At 51.6% G+C, this 18,772-nt stretch overlaps 1 protein-coding gene across 1 annotated transcript in view; it reads left to right on the plus strand.

Annotated features, from left to right (window-relative positions):
- ATOH8 (atonal bHLH transcription factor 8) overlaps positions 1-12,144 on the plus strand; it is a 30,130-nt gene extending 17,986 nt beyond the window's left edge. Inside the window, exon 3 of the mRNA XM_063078717.1 lies at positions 11,123-12,144. Within this exon, the coding sequence (XP_062934787.1) occupies positions 11,123-11,128 (6 nt within the window). The 3' untranslated portion in view covers positions 11,129-12,144. The remainder of the gene's footprint in view (positions 1-11,122) is intronic.
- The last annotated feature ends 6,628 nt before the right edge of the window (positions 12,145-18,772 follow it).

The raw sequence follows: 18,772 nt of genomic DNA on the forward strand, positions 1-18,772 counted from the left end.
GAACACTGCAGTGCCTGGGCCCCGCAGCTGAATGCAGCATGACATGAAGCCTTTTTTAAGAACCGGCTGCTGCCACCACCAAAGACTTCTGGGAGATGCCTGCCTGGAGTCTGGGCACCTCCTGGGAGCAGTCACCCCCTGGTCTGTCTGGAGGCCGTGGGGTCCTGGGGCAGGGCCAGCAGCTGGGAGGCCGGCTCTGGGGAGGAAAGGAGAGAAGGGCAGGGCCTGGCTGCCTTCTTCACACCCTCTGGACCCTTGAGGGAGGCGTGGAGTCAGGCCTGGGCCCGTCAGGTGGAAGTGGGGACAGGGACAGCTTCCAGGTGTCACATGGTGGTGATGTGATGGGGGGGCACAGGTCAGGGGCAGGATACTGGGGCTTCCCGTTTCCTTTCTCAATTCCCTGCACCCCTTTTCCACTGGCCGCCTCCCCACTGTCCCATCAGACCCAGAAGCCCTAGAAGCCCTTCACTCCACCACGGTCACTGCCGTGGGTGGCCAAGTCTACACAAGCCTTGGATTTGGGGCTCTGGAGGGAGGGCATTTTGCATTTCATCTGCACTTTCTTCAGGGCTCTTGCCTTCTTCTCTGCTTTCCTCCCATTTCCACTCTGGGAGAGACGGCAGCTCTGGCAGCACCAAATATTTATGCTTATCTCAGTTTCTGGGCCGTTAGTCTCGCTGTCTGAAGGGCTCAGTGTGGGCCCTCCCCACTGTGGCCTCTGTGTGCAGGTGTCTGTGTCTGGACTCTGGAGCTGGTCTCAGCTGTGTCCTTAGGGACTGTGCGGCTGGGAGCTCAATTGTCTTAGCCTCATGGAGTCAGTTTAATTACCTGGAGGATACCCAGCCAGCCTCCTGGGTCTGTCCTGGGACCAATGGCACAGAGGATATGAAGTTGTTTTGTGAACTCTCCTGTCTTTCCCATGTCTCCTGCTTGGGAAGCTGGTCTTTGTGGGGTCAAAGGTGAGGAGGACCTGGGGAAGGCGGAGTGGCGACCACCTCCAGGCCCCTAGTGATGATGTGGAGTTGGCCAAGTGACCAGGAATTGCTTTCCAGTCTGTGGCTTCCATAGGACAAGGAGGGGGCAGGAGGGCAGGACTGCCCTACCCACTGCTCAGCCACCAGCCCCTGCACCTAGCACAGTGGCAGGACGAGGACAGAGGTGTTAGCAGGCCCTGATTTGCCCTCTGTTCTCAAGCAGGTCATCTCTTTACCTGCCCCAGCAGACCGGAAAGTTGGTTCTAGAGGAAAACATAACCCCCACCTTCCTCAAGCTCCCAGTATAAGTATTTCTAGAGGGCAAAATAGGGAGCCATTCCCTCTTGTAAGATCTTCTTGCTCCCTGCCCAGAATTCACAGCCACCTGGGGCCTGTCCCAGCTGCCCAGCTGTTCCTGGCTCCGTCAGTCGTCACCAGAGCCCCTCCCAACAGCTGTCAAAAGCCAATCTGACTACCCACCTCCAACCCCTGCTCAGGACCCCTCCAGGGCTCCTCACAGGCCAAAGGGTGAGTCCAGATTCAACAGGACAACTGACCGCCCCCCAAGTGACTTGGCCCCAGCCGATGTCCCAATTTACACTCCAGTAGCACAGAACTCCTCGCCCAAAGAGGCTATTTTGGGCCTTTGTGCTCATGCCGTTCCTTCTGCCTGGAATGCCCTTCTCCCCTGTCTGTCTGGCTAACTCCTGCTCATTCTGGAAGGCTCAGCTCTTCCTGGAAGCCCTCCCTGACCCCTACCCCAGCTTCTTCCCACAGACAGCCACCACCCTGTCCTTACCACAGGGATGTGTATGGTCTAATTCAGGAGAGCATCATGCTATAAAGTAATGATGTAAAATGTTAGACTATGTGACACTCTAATATGTGATACATTAGATTTCATTGAATTATATTCTTAGGTGATATGTTATGTTATATATTATGTGATGTCATATTACATCCTATTGCACCACATTATACAGTGTTTCCCCCCCGCAGGGGGTCAGGAGCCCTTAGAGATGGCCCCTCAGTGGCAGGGCAGGGCAGAGTCAGCCGGGCACATGGGGCAGCCCACCGGCACCTGGAGAGCAGTGACACTGCATTGCTGGGAGCCACCCCACCCCTTCACAGCGGGCTGCTTCACGCCTCGCTTTCCCACACTGCTGCGGACAGCTGGGAGGCGGGTGGTGATTTGCAAAGGTTGAGCCACTTTGGCCCGCCCATCCCCTCTACATACACACACAGTGATTTTTCACTTGTTCTGTCTACTTGGGTATGTGAGTAGGAAAAGATGAAGAAAACATGAAGGGCCCTGCACATTTACTTATGAATAAGTAGTTTGAGTGTTTACTTTGTGTCAGCCACTGTTCTAGGTGTGGGGGTCACTTCCAAGAACAAAATAGACAAAGGCCCCACCCTTTGGAACTCAGAGCAAAATGACACAAAGGCCATGTGTAAAATTCATAGGAGACCCCCACTGACACCTTCTTCAGAGCCACTTAGTCTGCACACAGCCCTCACCAGTCTGACTCTGAGGTGTCTCAGATCAGAGCAGCTGAACAGAAACAACCTACTGAAGTGGGAAGCCAGCTCCTGGAGCAGGTGCAGAGAAGCATCTAGAATCACGGCTGGTGGCCTGATCACGTGGGAAGAAACAGAAACACAATAAAGAGAAAAGCCAGAGGCTCAGAGGAGCCAAGAGGCTGGGGGGCATTTAGCACCAGGACATAGGGCCCTGTGAGCCTCAGGGACCTTGGAGTTGTATGTAGACTGATGTTCATGAGCTTGACCTTGAGTTGTCGAGAGGAAGCTAAAGTACATCCAGTAACGTCTGACAGAATACAGGGAAGTGCATTAATTATTGGGAAAGGGCCTGTCCATGCTGTTCTGGCACAGAAAACCCAAGGCTTCCTTTCTCTAGGGAAGTTCGCTTCTGTGTAGGGCTCGCTTTCCTAGGACCTCGGAGCTGGGGGTTGGGATTCTTGTCTGTTTTTTCACTGTGAGATCCCCAGAGCCTCGAATGGAGCCTGGCGTGGTCTAACCACTCAGTAAACCTTTGCCAAATGAATGGAGGAATGGAAGCATGAGGAAATGAGGTGTTTTCAGTCATTTTCCACAGATATCTACTAAGCAGCTCCGCTGTGCCCGTACTGAGGGAGGCCCTGGCAGTCTGAAGAGGAGGTGTAATTTCTGCCTCGAGTTGCTGATGGGAGTGCTGGGAACACACACACATGCATATGTGCCCTGACATGTAGCCGCCAAACGCTGAGTGCTTGGCTTTACAGCCATTGTGTTCTTTAATCCTCTAACAACCTCATGCGGCAGATTACTATTACCATTTTCTAGGTAAAGAAACTGAGGCACAGAGAGGTTAAGTAACTTGCTCAAGGTCACACAGCTGGTAGAACGGGGAACTCAGGATTCAAAAGCAGGCCGTCTGGTGCCATAGTTGTCACATGTAAACACTGTGCTGTGTTGTCTGCTAGTGGGTGTGCATGCGTGTGCACCTGCACATGTGTGGGTGGAAGGATTGTTTCTCATCCCAGTCTTGGCCTCTCCTTTGTGTAGCTGGAAGCCACTTTTGTGGTGTCACTGATTGATGGCGTGATGGTGTGTAAAGAGCTCTGATCAGAGATGTCGCCACTCCCACCTGGACCCCACCATGGCTCCAGAATCTAGTGAGGGGAGGGGCTTAGGGATGGTGGAAGAGACTAGGGGAGGTGTTTTCTCATCTGAAAATTATGAGAGTATGGATGGAGTGCATGCTGTTTTTGCTGAAATCGTTTGATTATTTGGGCTGCCCAGGGGCTCTTGAGCTCTCTCAGCCACCCCAATGGTGCCCCCACTGTTCCTGAAATGTCCACAGCTAGGCTCCCTCCTGGGGATCTCCCGGAGATGCCTGTGGTCTTTGCAGAGGCTTGCAGCTGGCACTTTGGCATGAGTTGGCTTGTCTGGTTGGTGCCCTGTTGCCCCCTGCCGCCACTCTGGGGTAAGGATTGGGGAGGGGAGGTGCCAAGAGATGCAGAGGAGTCATGGGAGCAGTCCCAGCCCATGGGGGTCCTCCACACTGTGGTTGGGGATGTGAACTCATGTGGTGTAGGTTTGTCTGTGGAGGTCATGAGCCGGGGCCCAACTTGGAAGGTGTGAGGTGGCAGAGCCTACCCCCAGGCTGGGCCACCCCACTCCGGTCCAGTGTCTGCCTCCCTCCAGCCTGGGTGCCTTCTCCAGCTGTGGGGTAAGGTCATGGGTTCTGGAGCTGCTGGGGTCTGGAAGAGCAGTGTGTAGCCAAGCGGGGTGGTCGGATGGCGTCACAGGACAGGAGCAGATGGGGAGTGGCAGCAGCTGTGCCTCAGGCTCGCCTGGGCCAGCGCAACCCTCACAGTGCCCCATGCTGTGGGTGGGTGGGGTAGGGGCCAAGAAAGACAGCTAGGCTAACAGACATAGAGAGACAAACAAAGAAGATGCTGAGGAAGGGTTGGCACAGAGAAGCACAGGCAGAGCATGAGAGAGAAACAGAGACCCGCAGCCAGAGAGAGCGGCCTGCAGCCCAGAAGGCATCAGCATGGCATGGCTGTCCCTGCAGGCCCAGCGGTCCTCGTGAGCTCTGGCCCTGGCTCTGGGGGTGCCAGGCCTCCTACTGCCAGCTGCCTTCTGTTAGGCTCCAAGAGTTGAAGGTTCAAATTTTCTTAGAGCTGAGGAGGTGGCAGCTGGGTAGATGGCTTGAGGACCTGCCAGTCTTGTTTGCCCGTGAGGAAACTGAAGTCTCTAGGGGTTGAGGGGTCTGCCTTGCCCTGCCTAATCCTAGCAGTGTGGGCAAGTGAGGTAACCCCTCAGGCCTCCTCTTCCTTATTGCAGAATGGAAGCAGCTATGGGCACCTCCCAGGGACCGTGTGAGACAGTGCAGGCAGAGGAGTGTAGCCAGGTCCCTGGCACGGGGCCACCGCAGTAAGTGGGAGCACTGAGCATGGATTCACTCACTTCTGTGCCTTGGGAGCTGGTGGTAGTGGTGTGTGGGGCGGGTGAGGGGACCGTGGTAATCACACTGACAATAATTCATGGCAGAAAGGATGTGGGAGGAGCTGAGGTAAAGAGCTTCAGCAGTTCGGGGAGGAGCACATTTTCCCCAGCTTGTGGCCGGGGGGAGCTGGGGAAGCTGGTGGTTGGACTTGAGCAGGCCTCATGGTTCTGGACTGGGGAGGCAGCAGCGACCCACTGACAAAACCCCCACCCTCCTGGAGCCTGTGTTCTGGCAGGTGGGAGTAACTCCAAGTGAGACTCTAGAGCATGTGAGGTACCTAGTAAGTGCTCAATAAATGCTTTTCCAGGATACCTGGGACCCAGCTCCACCTCTTGCACCTTAGCACAGGAAGGGGTACCCAGGTCACTTGCTGTCATCTTCAACATCACCTGATGCTACGCTGTTTCTTACTGGTGGAAAAGTTCTTTCTGTATGTCACTGACTGACTCTGAGGTTTGAACACATCCACTGGCCTCAGTAAATGAGGGATTTGACCTGTGGACCCATTGTGTTCCCAGCACAGGAGCTGGGGCCTCTGGCAGCACAGGCAGCTGCCGCATACTAGGGCCCGTGTAATCTCCTCCTGTCTGGTGAGCAACCTTGGAGGAACATGAGAGGATGGGGTGGGATCGACAGCACTGACCAGCAGCAGTGGCTCCCAGCTTTTCCTGAAGGTTAGACTGTAAACTGCACAGGGGCAGGGCCTCTAACCTCTGTGCCTGTCACAGACCTGGCACCTAGTAGGAACTCAGTAAATCTTTGTTGAATGAATGAATTTTTCTCCCAATTCATGGCTCCCAATTAGACTCTCCTGGCTCACCAAAGGCTCTGGCCATAACTTGGAAACTCTTAGACACCCAGGACCTCTGAGGGCCCCTCTAGCCCGGACACAGTGTGATCCTTGATTCATGCCATGTTCCCATCCTCAGCAAATAGCAGCCAACTCCAGCTGCTCATAAATTTCCTGCCTGTCACCCATGGCGCCCAGGCCAGGAGGGATGGGAGGTGCTGGGATAGACTGGTCCATACCTGCTTCCAGTTCCTTGGGAAGTTTGGAGGCCGGAAGCCCAGGCCTGTGCCTGTGCCCAGAATAAACTCTGCACGGCCGGCCCTCAGAGATGTGAAAACAGGTCTGTCAAATGCAAAGATGTACAGGCTTGAGTGTAAAGGAAAACACAAACACCAGCTTATGATGCAGTTTGCACAATGTAATTCCACACCATCACCCCAGTGTTATCCGTGGTTTTCTCTTGGTGGAAAAATAGAGGTGATTTAAGTCTTTTTCTTCTGTTCACTCTTCCGCATTTTCCAATTTTTCTATAATTAACATACTACCTACGTAATTTAAAAAAATTTAATAGCTTTATTAAGATATAGTTCACTCATCAAAGTGTAGAATTCAGTGGTTTTTAGTATATTCACAGATACGTGCACCATTGCCACAGTCAATTTTAGAACATTTTCATCACCCCAGGAAGAAACCAGTATGCTTAGCTATCACATCCCACCTCCCCCAGCTCTAGGCAACCACTAATCTTTCTGTCTCTGTAGATTTCCCTGTTCTGGACATTTCATATGGATGGAATCATGTAATGACTGGTTTGTTGTCAGTGGCTTATTTCACTTAGCGTTCTGTTTACAGACAAGGCTCATCCCTGTTGTAGCATATATCAGTACTTCATTCCTTTTGGTGCCCAAATAATATTCCACTGTATGAATATGCCACATTTTATTTGTTCATCAGCAGTAGATAGACACTACCTCTGTAACTTTAAAAATTGTGTTTATTTTTTACAAAGGGTTGGTTGAAAGCAAGTTGGTCAAGATGACTGTTGGTTCAAAGCGACTATTTCTGGTTATGTGTTTTGAGAGTTTTCAGCCTGTGATGCCACTTAGTTTCAAACACCAGTTAGTGAAACCGAAGACCCACCTCTTTCCCAAAACTCGGGCCTGGCCTTCCCGTGCTCCCCTACGTGCCAGGCCCTGCAGGCTGCCCTTGACGGTCTCGCCGATTCTTTGCCACCGACCTGGAAGGTGGATACTATTGCTGTGCTCATTTTAAAGATGAGGAAACTGAGGCTTGGAGAGGTTAAGGAGCCTGCTTGGATGAAGATGAATCCCAGTATGAATCAAGAGCAGCATTCCGGCCAGATATGAAACCCCCTTTCTAGCCCACATACCGGTGTACTTAACAGTGAAAGGGAAATAGTGCCTAATCGTGTGGTTCTTGAAAAACACTTCTCCCGTGCCCTTCGTGCTTTTCTTTCGTATTTCAGTTTTAAAATAACATTTGAAATCTGACTGTTCTTTTTAGGACAGACCAATTAAAAAAAAAAAAAAAGGTTAGGATTTTAATTCCTTTGGATGTTTTTTTTTCTTACATGAATCCAAATTGTTTAAATATAGAAAAATGTATAATTTGAAAATAGTAAAAAATGGTTAAGTAGGTAAAGCGGACATCATAGACTGACGATGAATTTAAAATAAGAATAACTTAAAAGGCAGATAAAATCCTTTTTAAATGCCCCTCAGATGGTAAATTACCCCACAGTCCACAGAAGTGATCAAGAGAGGAAGACAATGCAAGTAAGGCCAGAGACAAACTTAGTAAGCAGAGGAGGTATAATTAGAAATAAAAACAAACTGGAAGTGAACAAAAGCACGAGTGATGTGAGATTGTCCAGCGTTCATAGCAATTACCAAAATTTCTCCTAGTAGCAGACACGTTTACAGAAATGCTCAGTGTTACATTGAAATAGGAAAAAATATCCTGTGATATATAAAAGCTACAGTAAATAAAATGCCTGTGACTGGGAGTAGTTATCCACTGGTTCAACAAACATTTGTCAAGATGCTGCTGCGGGTCAAGCACTGTTCTAGGTGCCGGGACTACAGCTGCAAACAAAACAGGCCACGTTTCTGCCCTTGTGGAGCTGACCACAAACAAGTGAACAGATAAACGTTTGATGATTTCTGATGGAGATAAGCTGATCCACTTTACCACAGTGACCAAATCACCGCAATCAAACTCAGTGGGTCAGTCCAGTTGAAAGGGGCCTGCGAGGCCATCTCCTCCAGTCATTTTCAAAGTTTATTTAGCAACAGAAACTGTTGTTTAAAGGACATCTGTGGTGAGGGGCTGTGGTGGAGGGGGCTCTGAGGACAGTGAGCCAGGGAGTAAGCCGTACCCAGAGCCTTGGTCTGCAGCAGAAATATAAAAATCCCACCATTTTTGGCTCAGGCCAGAGCTGGAGGAGATGCGAGCCTTCTCAAGCTGAGCTGCACCCAGGACGGGCACAGGAGGTCACCAGGCATTACATGAGAAAGGATTCTCGCCCTTCTCCATGTATGCAATTACAATACTCCCTGCCCCCACCACCCCACAGCACCTTATGTGGGACTGTCTTTGACATGCTTGTCTCCTGTCCCTCAGCCACAGCTGATTGGTGTAGGGGAAGGAACCTGACCTAGGCTGGACCAAATTGGCTCGGGGTTGGGATGCAAGAGACTGGGCCAGTTGTAGTCAGGCAGGCAAGAAGCAGATGCCTGCGAGTGGCCAGTGCTGTTATTGGCAGGTGCCCGGAGAGTAGGGCCGCAGATTGCTCCTGAGCCTTGTAAGCCCTTTGCTGTCTTTCCTGAGACCTTCCCTCTGGCCTCTGTGAAATGCCCTTTTGTAGCCGTAAATAAGCTTCCTTTCACTGGACAGTTGGAGTGACTTTCTGCTGCTCATGATATGGTTGCAATTACATGGTCAAATCAGTTGGGAAAACACTGGGAAAATAAAGCCACACAAATTTCTTCACTGCAGGACTTTGCAGAGCCTTTAATATGCTTAATATACATAGTGACAAGATGAGGCCAAGGTCTGTGGTGTTTCTCAAACTCATGGGATACCTCACCTGGCTATTGTTCTGCAGAACACCCTTTAGGGAACACTAATACACTTACACCCACCTCTCTGTACAAGGGAATAAAAGCACAGAGAGGGTGAGCGAGTTATCTAAGGTCACACAGCCAGTTAATTGCAGAGAAAGTCCTGACACCTAAGGCCTCCCAGTGTTCTTCCTTTCACGCCCCAGCTGACATAAGGCTTCCTTGGATGGATGATGCATATGCCGGGATTCCTGGGCCCAGGTGGGTGGTAGGAATGCAGGTCCCGGTATAGACACTAGGGAAAGGGTGGGGTCTAGAATTAGAGGTCAGGTCTCAGTGAGAGAAACCCCTGTCTCCAATACTTCTGGGTGGTAGCTGTGGCTTCAGCAGGGTCTGAGAGGAGACAGAGGGCTTGGGGCTGGGCCCAGGCTGCCATGCTGCCTTTACAGAGTGGCCCGTAGGACAGCTCCAGCCGACCCAGCCTTCTACCCTTTGCCCAGACCACAGGCAGGCTGAACAAGGAAGGCTGTCCAGGGCCCAGTCCATAGTGGGGCCCGCCCAGGCGGCCAGCGCTGGCATGACGTGAGCTGTAAATCACCCTGCAGACCACAGACCTGGTGCCATCCCCACGGGTTTCCTTTCCGCTTCTTAATCCTCCTCCTCAGACTCAGTAACAAAAAGCAGATTCCTTCTGGGGCCAGCCACGCACAGTGGGCTTGGAGAATGTGAGCCTGGGATTTACCACATCAAGATGCTCCTGCCTCTCACTTTTCCTTTTTTCCCTTCTTAGCCGCTATTAGATGGAGAACGTCCCTCCCCTTGGCCCAGCTCCCTCGCCTCCTTGGACCCCACTTCCAGCCTTGCCCCAGCCTCGCTTCTTGGCTGCCTTCCCTCGCCAGAGCCTGTGGTTAGCAGCCCTCCTGCCTTGTGGTTTGGCTCCATCCAGGCTCCCTGAGCCTGGAGCCTCATTTCAGTGAGAGCAACCTCTGTGTGGCAGAATAAACACTGCCGTTCTGGATTCAGATCCTGGTGCTGCCAACTTGCAGCACTTTCTTCTCTGAGCCTGGGATCGCTCACCCATGAGATGGGGACATGAGGAAGCTCCCTAGCATGTCAGAGGCACTTGACAGATGTTTTGCTTTAAAAATGAGTACTTAGCTGTTTGTTCAGGCTTGTTTCAAGAACTGAAAGAAGTGTTTGGAACTGCTTTATTAGGGGTGTGCTGTACCAGGTTAAGGGACTGTTACTATTCTTTTTCATGTTCTGGGTAGACTTGGAGCCCCCACAGAGACTTCCCATCGGCTCTGACCTCCCCAGAGGGATAAAGCCCCAGCAGCTCCCATGACCTTTCCCCACCTCCTGTCCCTTCCTCATAGCAAGTCACACCCTCTGGTTAGTTCTCTCAAGAGCAATACCAAGTTCAGCTGCCAGAGTGAAGATTCTGCTGGTCAGGGCCGCAAGGAACTTACAGATCGTATAATCCAGCAGTTTATAAATCATGTTCCTTAGCTCCTGGGGTTCTCAGAGATATTCCAGGATCCACCTTGGAGGGGCTGCAGTAGGACTCTGGCTCCCCCCTCTCTGTGTTCTCCCCGCCACTGCTCCATATAGAACCATGTCTATCTCTTTCTGTGTTAGGGTTCCACAGGTCAGACTTCATTTCTGTTGCTTAAAAGAAAGTGTAAAAATCATTGATCTGCTCCAGCATTCCATTTTACAGATCAGGAAACTGAGGCCCAGAGAAGTGAAGTGACTTGTCTCAGGCTACCCAGCTGGCATGGCAGGTGGATGGGCTGCAACTAGAGTCAGTCTCTTGACTCCTGGTGTAGTGCTGTTGTCTGTAAAGTGTAGGGGAAAAGCACCCAGGGATGGCCATCCCAGTGGGGGGCAACCAGCCTGCAGAGAGGCCCCGCCAGCAGAGATGGGGGTGGGCCTGACTCCGAGACCCCTCAGAAGTGTGACCCTGGGGATTGTTCCACCACCCCTGCATCCTACCCATTCCTCCTAACCAACAAAAACAGCAGGGGCTGTCAATATGGGCTCTGGAGGCAGCCAGTTCTGGTCCCAATCCTGGCTCTACCACTTACTGAACCCCTCAAGGTGCAACCCCGTGCCTGGGCCATACAAGTCCCTCCCGGCAGCTGCGAGGACTAAATGAGAGGATGTGCTGTGGGTACGGCACCTGGTACCAGTCGGCCTTGCGGAAACAGGAATCAGCGAGTAGGGGCTGCTTCTAATGGTTGGTCATTTCTTTCAGGAGTGACTGGCCCTGTGCTAGGCCGAGGACGCTGCTCTGGGCCCTCTTTCCGGTGAAGCCTGAGGAGAAGGGGAGCTTGTCTTCCCAAGACTCTGCCAGACGCTCAACCCGCCCGTCTCAGGATGGGCCTACCTGCCTGCCTTCCCCTCCTGCCCTCGCCAGCCACTCCGTGGTTACTTGGCACTTTGCCCTCTGCCTGGTCACGGGGGAGCTCAGCTTTCCTCTTATTCAGGGCCGAGGCCCACCATCCGGCTACAGAAACTCATTGCCAAAGATTCAACAGAGACACTGAACAAAATGTGGTGAGGACACCCAACAGCGAAAAGCCACACCGGTGCTCCGTGACGTTTGCTTCTTTGAGTCCCATCTCAAGCCAAAGACAAGCCAGCAGTTCCACCAGGAACTTGTGGGAAGGATGGACATTCAGCGACCATTGGAAGCACTTGACCCTTTGACCCGGTGCTCTCTCTACGCTGGGCTCTGAGCTGGCTGGGTGCAAGATAAGCCTTTTGGGGGCTGTGAGAGGGAGGCTGGGGTGCCTGGCAGGGGTACAGAGTAGGGCCTGAGATCCCTGCCTCTGTCTCTCCCTCCCACTGGCTCCCCAGGTCTATGACCCTGATTCTCAATGTTCCCTGGACCCAGGTACCTTCTTGGGCCCTGAGCACTATGGGAAGGAAATGGTCCGGGGAAGCAATATTACCCCATCCCCCACCCCAGGGACTTGCCTCCAGGTACCTGCCTAAGGGTCTTTGACCCCCCAGCCAGCCCAGCCAGCCATTCCTCACCAGGGGCCCGCCCTCATGGCTGGGCAAACAAGATGGCACCCTGCTTCAGGCCAGTGGTCTGTTACAGGTTGTGCAGGAGGGTCAAAGAGAGGAAGGGACCAGGGGAATGTGCCAGTGTGGGGGTGGCAGGCGGTGGGGGGAGCATGTTCAAAGTCATGGCCCCCCCCCTTCCTTGTGCTCAAAAGGCCAAAGCTGTTCACATCTGTGCTCAACCATCTGCTTCAAATTGAAGTAAAAGCCCCAACATGTAAAGAAAATACTTGCTTGTGTTAATGGACTCTGTGGGTGACTAGGACTTCAGCTGGAGAGTTGTGAGGGAACGGTTTGGTCTTTATCTAGAGGTTGAGAGTCCTTTGGGAGCAGGTAGTGTTTATGAGTATGTCTGTGTGTGGAAGCGGGTGGATGGAGGTCCCCACCATGGCCTCAACCTGGACTAGTGACCAGGAGGCCTGATCGGGAACATCTGAGGAGCCCTTCTTGCTTTGTACCACGAGCTTATGAGATGGGGACTACTACTATTAATCCCATTTTACAGATGAGGAAACCAAGGGCCCAAGGACACAGGGCCAGTCAGTGACAGAGCCAGTTCTCGAATCAGGATGGCCTCGCTCCAAATTCTGCACTCTCAAGCCCTTTCCAGCGGCATTGCCAGTCCCAGCCCAAAGTTTTTGTGTGGCCCTCTCAGGTCACTTCAGCTCAGTGGGTCTAAGATAGGGACAATAAAGGCCTGTCTTGGGGTGGAGGAAGGGGTAATAAGATAAGAAACAGCAAAGGATTGTCAGGGCAGAAGGGACAGGACTGCCCAAGGAAAGGGGGAAGTGGTGGGGGTAGAGGCTGCATCCATGCAGGGCAGTTTGTCCCTCAGTTTCCCCCAGTGTCACTCTCTTCTCTGCTCCCCAGACTCCTGGGCTGGGGCTAGAATGTGCAGGTGGAGCCAGCTGCAAGGAGCCTTCTCTTCTTGCACTAGTATTTCTCAGGCATGGCCCTTAGCTGAAGACCCAAGGTGTGTGGGCTGGTCCTGATCCCTGGGCAGAAGCAGGGGACCCAGACTGTGCTCCTCACAGCAAAGGTGCCCTGGAGGCAGGCTGGACAGAGTGGCTTTGGAATGGGGCTGAGAGGGAGGGACCCCAGGCACAGGTCATAGCACACTCATGGCACCATGGAACCTCTGAGTAACCCTGGTGGTACTTCCTAGGGAAGCATGAAATGTGGACCAATCAGCATCATACTTTTGACATGAGAGGGCCATTTCTGTTACTAAATGTTGGTCGAGGAGATTACCTCTCCCACTGGCAGGGGAGCAGATCCATGGCCTTACCCACGGCCTCCGCTGCCCACCCCTGTCTTGCTCGTGGTCTTCATTACGTCCTTCCCTTTCATTCTTCTGATCACCAGCTCCATGTCAGACACTAAGGCAGGTGCTGGCAATGGAGAGCTGGATCTCCTGCAGTGCTCGTCTTCACAGAGCTCATGGTTCTGTACAGGGGGTGGGACAGACAGACAAGCATGTAATCATGATACAGTCAGATGACCAAGGTATTATTATTAGTTTCAGGAAAGAAGGAACTCATTCTCTTCGGGGTTCTCAGGAAGGGCTTTCTTGGAAAGGGGCCATACCATTAGGGTTTTGAAGGGCGAATAGAAGTTTTCTGAGTAGAGGAGCCGAGGAGTAGGGAAAGGCTTTCTATACAGAGGAGTACTCACCCTGGCAGGACATTGGAATGACTTGGGGAGATTATTAAATATTGATATAAAGTATTAATGCCAAAATCCCATCTCCAGAAATTCTGATATATTGGTCTGAGGTGTGGCCTGGGCATTGGGATTTTTAAAAACTCCTCAAGTAATTTTAATGTGCAGGCAAGATTGAGAGCCACTGGTCTAAGTGGGCTCAGGTATCTGACAAGAAAGTGATTTAGAACCAGTGATATGGGATACAGGCTGTGCCAGAACGTGGATGTGTGTGTGTGCACGCATATGTATGTAAGTGATTAAAAGTCCATGCTCTTCTTTGCTTTTCCAGCTTCCTTCCCAGTACAGCAGCTTGTGTTCTTATGCACAGTCCTGCACACACATGCACCCAGGTACACACTTATGTACATTCCTAGTGAAGAGAAATCTACTTCAGATTCTCAAATCCCATCTGCGGTCTTCTAAACAGTTTTATGCAAGCAGTCATGCAAGAAGACCCTCACTAAAAGATAAATCATGAAGAGCTGCTCTGGCAGGGCCTCGTAAGGGTGTTTCCCAGTCTGGCCGAGGGTTTGTGGTCATAGAGCTGCCTGCAGATGTGTCTGCAGCACATCCTTCTCGCCTCGTTGTTTGCTCTGGGTCATCAGGCACGGGCCACAGATGGACAAGGGGACCCTCTCTGGGGGCCTGCAGGACCTGTGTGGGTATGTCCACCTGCAGCCCCATGTGTGCACACGCTTGTCTGCATGTGCGCATGCCGGGTTCCTGCTCCCTGCATGACAAAAGCACGAGGAATGGCTCCGGGAGTCGGAGGTCTCCCCAGCTCACAGACCAAGCTTTGCAAGACCCTCCAAAACCTCTGTGTGCACAGGCTGTGCCTTGCTTCCTGGGTCTTCCTCAGGTCGTCCCAGAAGAGAGGTCTAAGTTCTGGAGAGGAAGTTCCTGAGCAGGTGTCCTTCTCCCCACACTATTCTCCTTCCTGTCTCCATGGCCTTGTCCTTCTAGGCCCTGTGCTGTTCCCCATTACCCTACCCCCATGGATCTCCCTTTCTCACAGGCTGGTGGGGTCACGAGTGGGCAGGTCTGGATGCTGGGTGGGACAGCCAGGTGCAGGGAACTGTGCTGGGAGCTGCAGGCACAGACGGAGCCGCTCTCTGCCCAAGGGCTTGCCCGTGATATGACAGAGACACGGACAGCTGCTTAGGTTAAGGCAGGTGCCAAGCTGGGGTCAGCCGTGGTAAAACCGCCAAGGAGCTGGAGCAGCGCCTCTACTTGCCTCCCTCCTGTGCTGCATCCTGAGCCACAAAGTGGTCCTTGCCAGCAGTCTTGGCCTATTCAAACCCAGACTCAGACTTCTCCAGGTACTTACTCCCTTCGAGTGGATTTGCACTGCCATTCTCGGCTGCCGTCTTCCCACGCCCCCTTCACAGCTGCTTGCTGTGGCCCCAGGAGGATGGCAAGGGATGGGGGGCCCTGCCTTGTGGGGAGGGGCCTGGTTTCACACTTTGCCCCACCAGTTTTCACCCTCCCATGCATCTCCCTTCTGGTCCCCTGGATCCCAGACAAGCAATGACTGCCTCCCTGAAGCCAGGCACCCCAAGGAACTTGGATTGATAAATAATGACTTTGTCTAATCTCCGGATGGCACTATGAATTTCTAGAGGTCAAAGATCAGGTCTAACTCATCTCCAGCTCCTTGAAAGGGCCTTGCAAAGTGTATCATTTGGTTTCTTCGTTGAGTGAATGAATGAATAAAAAGTGGAAAATATGGTAATTTACTCATTTTTGTTTTTCTTCCTTCCATAAATAATAACCAAATAATAACCAAGCATCTAATTAGTTCAAGACCCCAGTCCAGGTGACCTTTTACAAGGCTGCAGAGAGGCTCAAAGGGAGAACGGTTCAGAGCAGAGAGAAGCCTGGCCACGGGCGTTTTTGCTCTTGATGCGGCCAAGCCTTTGCGAACAGAGCTCCTGCAAAGAGGATAGCTTCCTAGCACAGGTGCCTGGCTCGCAGGTGCTGAATCCACCTTTGTTGAATGTGTGTGGATGAATGACAAACGTGGCCTCTCCCCCTGCAGCCCCACCGCAGACATCACTAAATCAGCGTGTCTTGCTCTCGAGGGGCCCTGAGCTGCCTAGATTCTGCTCAGGATAATGCCCTACGCAGTTACTACTAATCCATTGAAGAGAGGAGCTTTCTCTGCCAGCTGGCCCTCATGGCCTCCCTGGAGAAGGCAGCCTCCTTGGGGTACCACCAGGGTGATATGATTGAGGAAATGTTAGGAGCTTGGTCTTTGTGACTACTCATGGGTCTGTGCAGCCATCTCCTGGCTGGTCTCTTTATCTCTGGCCTGTCCCCTCTGATCCTTCCTCTGCCATGGCTGATGGAGGTTTGTTTCCAAAGTCCCTTCTTGGGCCCATGCCTCCAGGCTAAAGTCCAGGCTCCTTAGCTGCCCATCACAGACGGTCCCATCGACTCTGTCAGCCTCTCCCAGTCTCCACCAAGTCTGTCTACACCCCCAACTTTGCTGTCTGGGGCGGTGGCCAAATCCCGTCCTGAGATGTTGACAGCCCCTCTTTCTCAATCATGTTCCAGTTTCTTTTTCTCTGGCTGCCCGTGAAACAAGATGCTTTCTGGACCTTAGTGTTTGCTGCAATGGAAACAGTTCCTTTTTCATCCTTCGGCTGTGTATCCTGCCAGGCGCCTGGATCCCCTGGGAACTCCAATTCTCTCCATCTCAGAACCTGGGGCGGACAGAGTGGCCCCACTTACCCTGACGGCAGGGACCTAGATGCATGCCTTCTTTCCTTTTCATGTATGAGTAAGAACATCTCCACCTCCGCCCCATGTTCAGTGAGAAGCTCGGCACTGCCCCCGGTCTCTGAGGATTCTGGTGAGACTTACATCCCTACGGTTATCTCTGGCTTTGATCTCCTGGATCTATTGAATTCGTCCTGTCTCTCTCTCACTTGCCCCCTGTGGCTGGTCCCTTCTCTCTACCCTGCTCAAGGGAACATAGTCACCTTTCCTTGATTTCCCAGAAACATGACTCAGGCAAGGCAGTGGTGTGTAGAGGAATTATTTTCCTGTTCTCGGTGAATTTTTTAAAAACGTTTACACTTGCAAAAAACCCAATCAGGAACTTGTCTTTTATTTCCCACTATATGTAGCTAATTTCATGTATCTTTGACAGGTTCATCATGTTTCTGGCAGTTATAAATTTTTCTCCTCTGGCTTCACTCCCTGACACTACATTTCTGGGCTGTGACTCACCCAAAGTTGTCCCACAGCTGGCGCTTACATCCAGTCTTTTTTCTTCATTCTAACATCCTCTCCTGGTCATACCCTCCCCGGGTCACCACCAAACCCAGACCTGAAGACACAAGACTATAAGCTATGGTGGTCAATGGATAGATCATGAGCAAATACTGCAGCTGGCTGGGCACTTGCCCACCTTCAGCTGAGCAGGTATCTGGGGTCTTGCCTCTGGGAGGAGAGGTGCATAGCCCTGGACCAGCCACATTCCTTCTCCAGGCTCTCCCGTAACCGAGGCTTGTCTAGGGGCAGCAGATGGATAACACAGTGGGGAGCAAGGGACGGGACAGAGCCAAGAGGTAGGCAGAGCCAAGCCTATGTCATGCCCCAACCCCCCTTCAAAGCCATCTGGCCCACAGACAACATGCTTTCATCCTCTGGGAGTTTATTTCCAGCACCACAACCAGAAGTTTCTAGAGAATTCCCCTCTTGCACGCACACACACTTTTTTTTTTTAAGTAAAGAACTCAAAATATTTCCAAGTCCCAGGAAAGAAATCTCTATTTTTAGAGGAAGAAATAGAACAAACAAGCAAGTGTTTTTTGTTGTTGTTGGGTTTTTTTTTTTTTTTTTTTGGTATACTTTGAGATAACTACACTGAACTTTATTTTCTAAATAAAAATCAGGACAAGGGTTTTGACAAAAACTTAAGTGTCTCTTCCAGACAAGCCCTAGGTGTGAGAGGCAGCCAAAGAGGGCACATATTGTAATTTGGGGAACAGCTCTGAGATGAAGAAGACTAGGTCTTCGGAGAACAAATGGTCCCTTGATCCTCTCCACTAGGGGCTATAGCACAATAGATCCCTTTCGTAAAGTTTCTGAAAAGTCCTGCAGTAGGAAAACTCCTTTAACTCTGTAAACTCAGTGCCTCTCAAGCTTATTTGAGCACTTATTCTTTTAAAAAAATTTTATTGTGGTAAGATATACATAGAATAATACTTATTATTTTAACCATTTGTAAGTGTACAATTCATTGGCATTAAATATATTTATAATGTTGCATAACTATCATCACATTCTATACCCCTAATTCTTTCATCATCCCAACAAAAACTCTGTACCCCTTAAACACTAACTCCCCATCCCTCCTCTCTCCAGCCCCTGGCAACCACCCTTCTACTTCCTATCTCAATGGATTTGACTACTCTAGGGACCTCGTGTAAGTGGAATCCTACGATACTTGTCTTTCTCCCTTGGTTATTTCACTAGGCATACTGTTTCCAAGGTGCTGTAGCACGTGTCAGAATTTCATTCCTTTTTATGACTGAACAATGTTGCATTGTATGGATACACCACACTTTGCTTATCCATTCTTCTGCTGATGGAGAGTACTTATTCTTTGTTTCAGGCACTGACCTCTCATGGGACACCAAGAGGGGTCCCTGGAGCACAGTTTGGGGACCATTGGTTTGTGGAGCCACTAGAAAGTTTGGATTTAGGATGGGCCAGTATTTTCTCATCCACACAGTTGCCCCAGGCCCCAACAGAAGGCTTCAGTCAGTTCAGGCTCCAAACTCAAGGCAGAGGCTTCAGAATCAGTAGCCATCTGGGTATTACCCCAGGAGGGGTGGTCAGTGGTCCGCCTCTGGGGAAAGCAAGGGAGAGCCTTGTCCTCTAAACCCGAGAGGATGCTTGGTGCTGCTGGGCAGTGAGGACCTGCTAGAAAGACTGACAACTCGGTGCTGGTGCCATCTGTCAAGGCTGGCTTCCCTGGCTTTGAGGACAGGACTGGACAGGAGCCAGGCTTGAAGGGGCAGTTGCTGGGAGGCCCTGGCCCCCGTTTGGCAGCCTCACAGTTCCTGCTCCTGCATGGAGCTGGACAGGCTGTTCTGAATGACTGCCCCTCCCTGCCCGT

Source organism: Cynocephalus volans, chromosome 14 (assembly GCF_027409185.1).
Source record: "Cynocephalus volans isolate mCynVol1 chromosome 14, mCynVol1.pri, whole genome shotgun sequence".
NCBI classification, from domain to species: domain Eukaryota; kingdom Metazoa; phylum Chordata; class Mammalia; order Dermoptera; family Cynocephalidae; genus Cynocephalus; species Cynocephalus volans.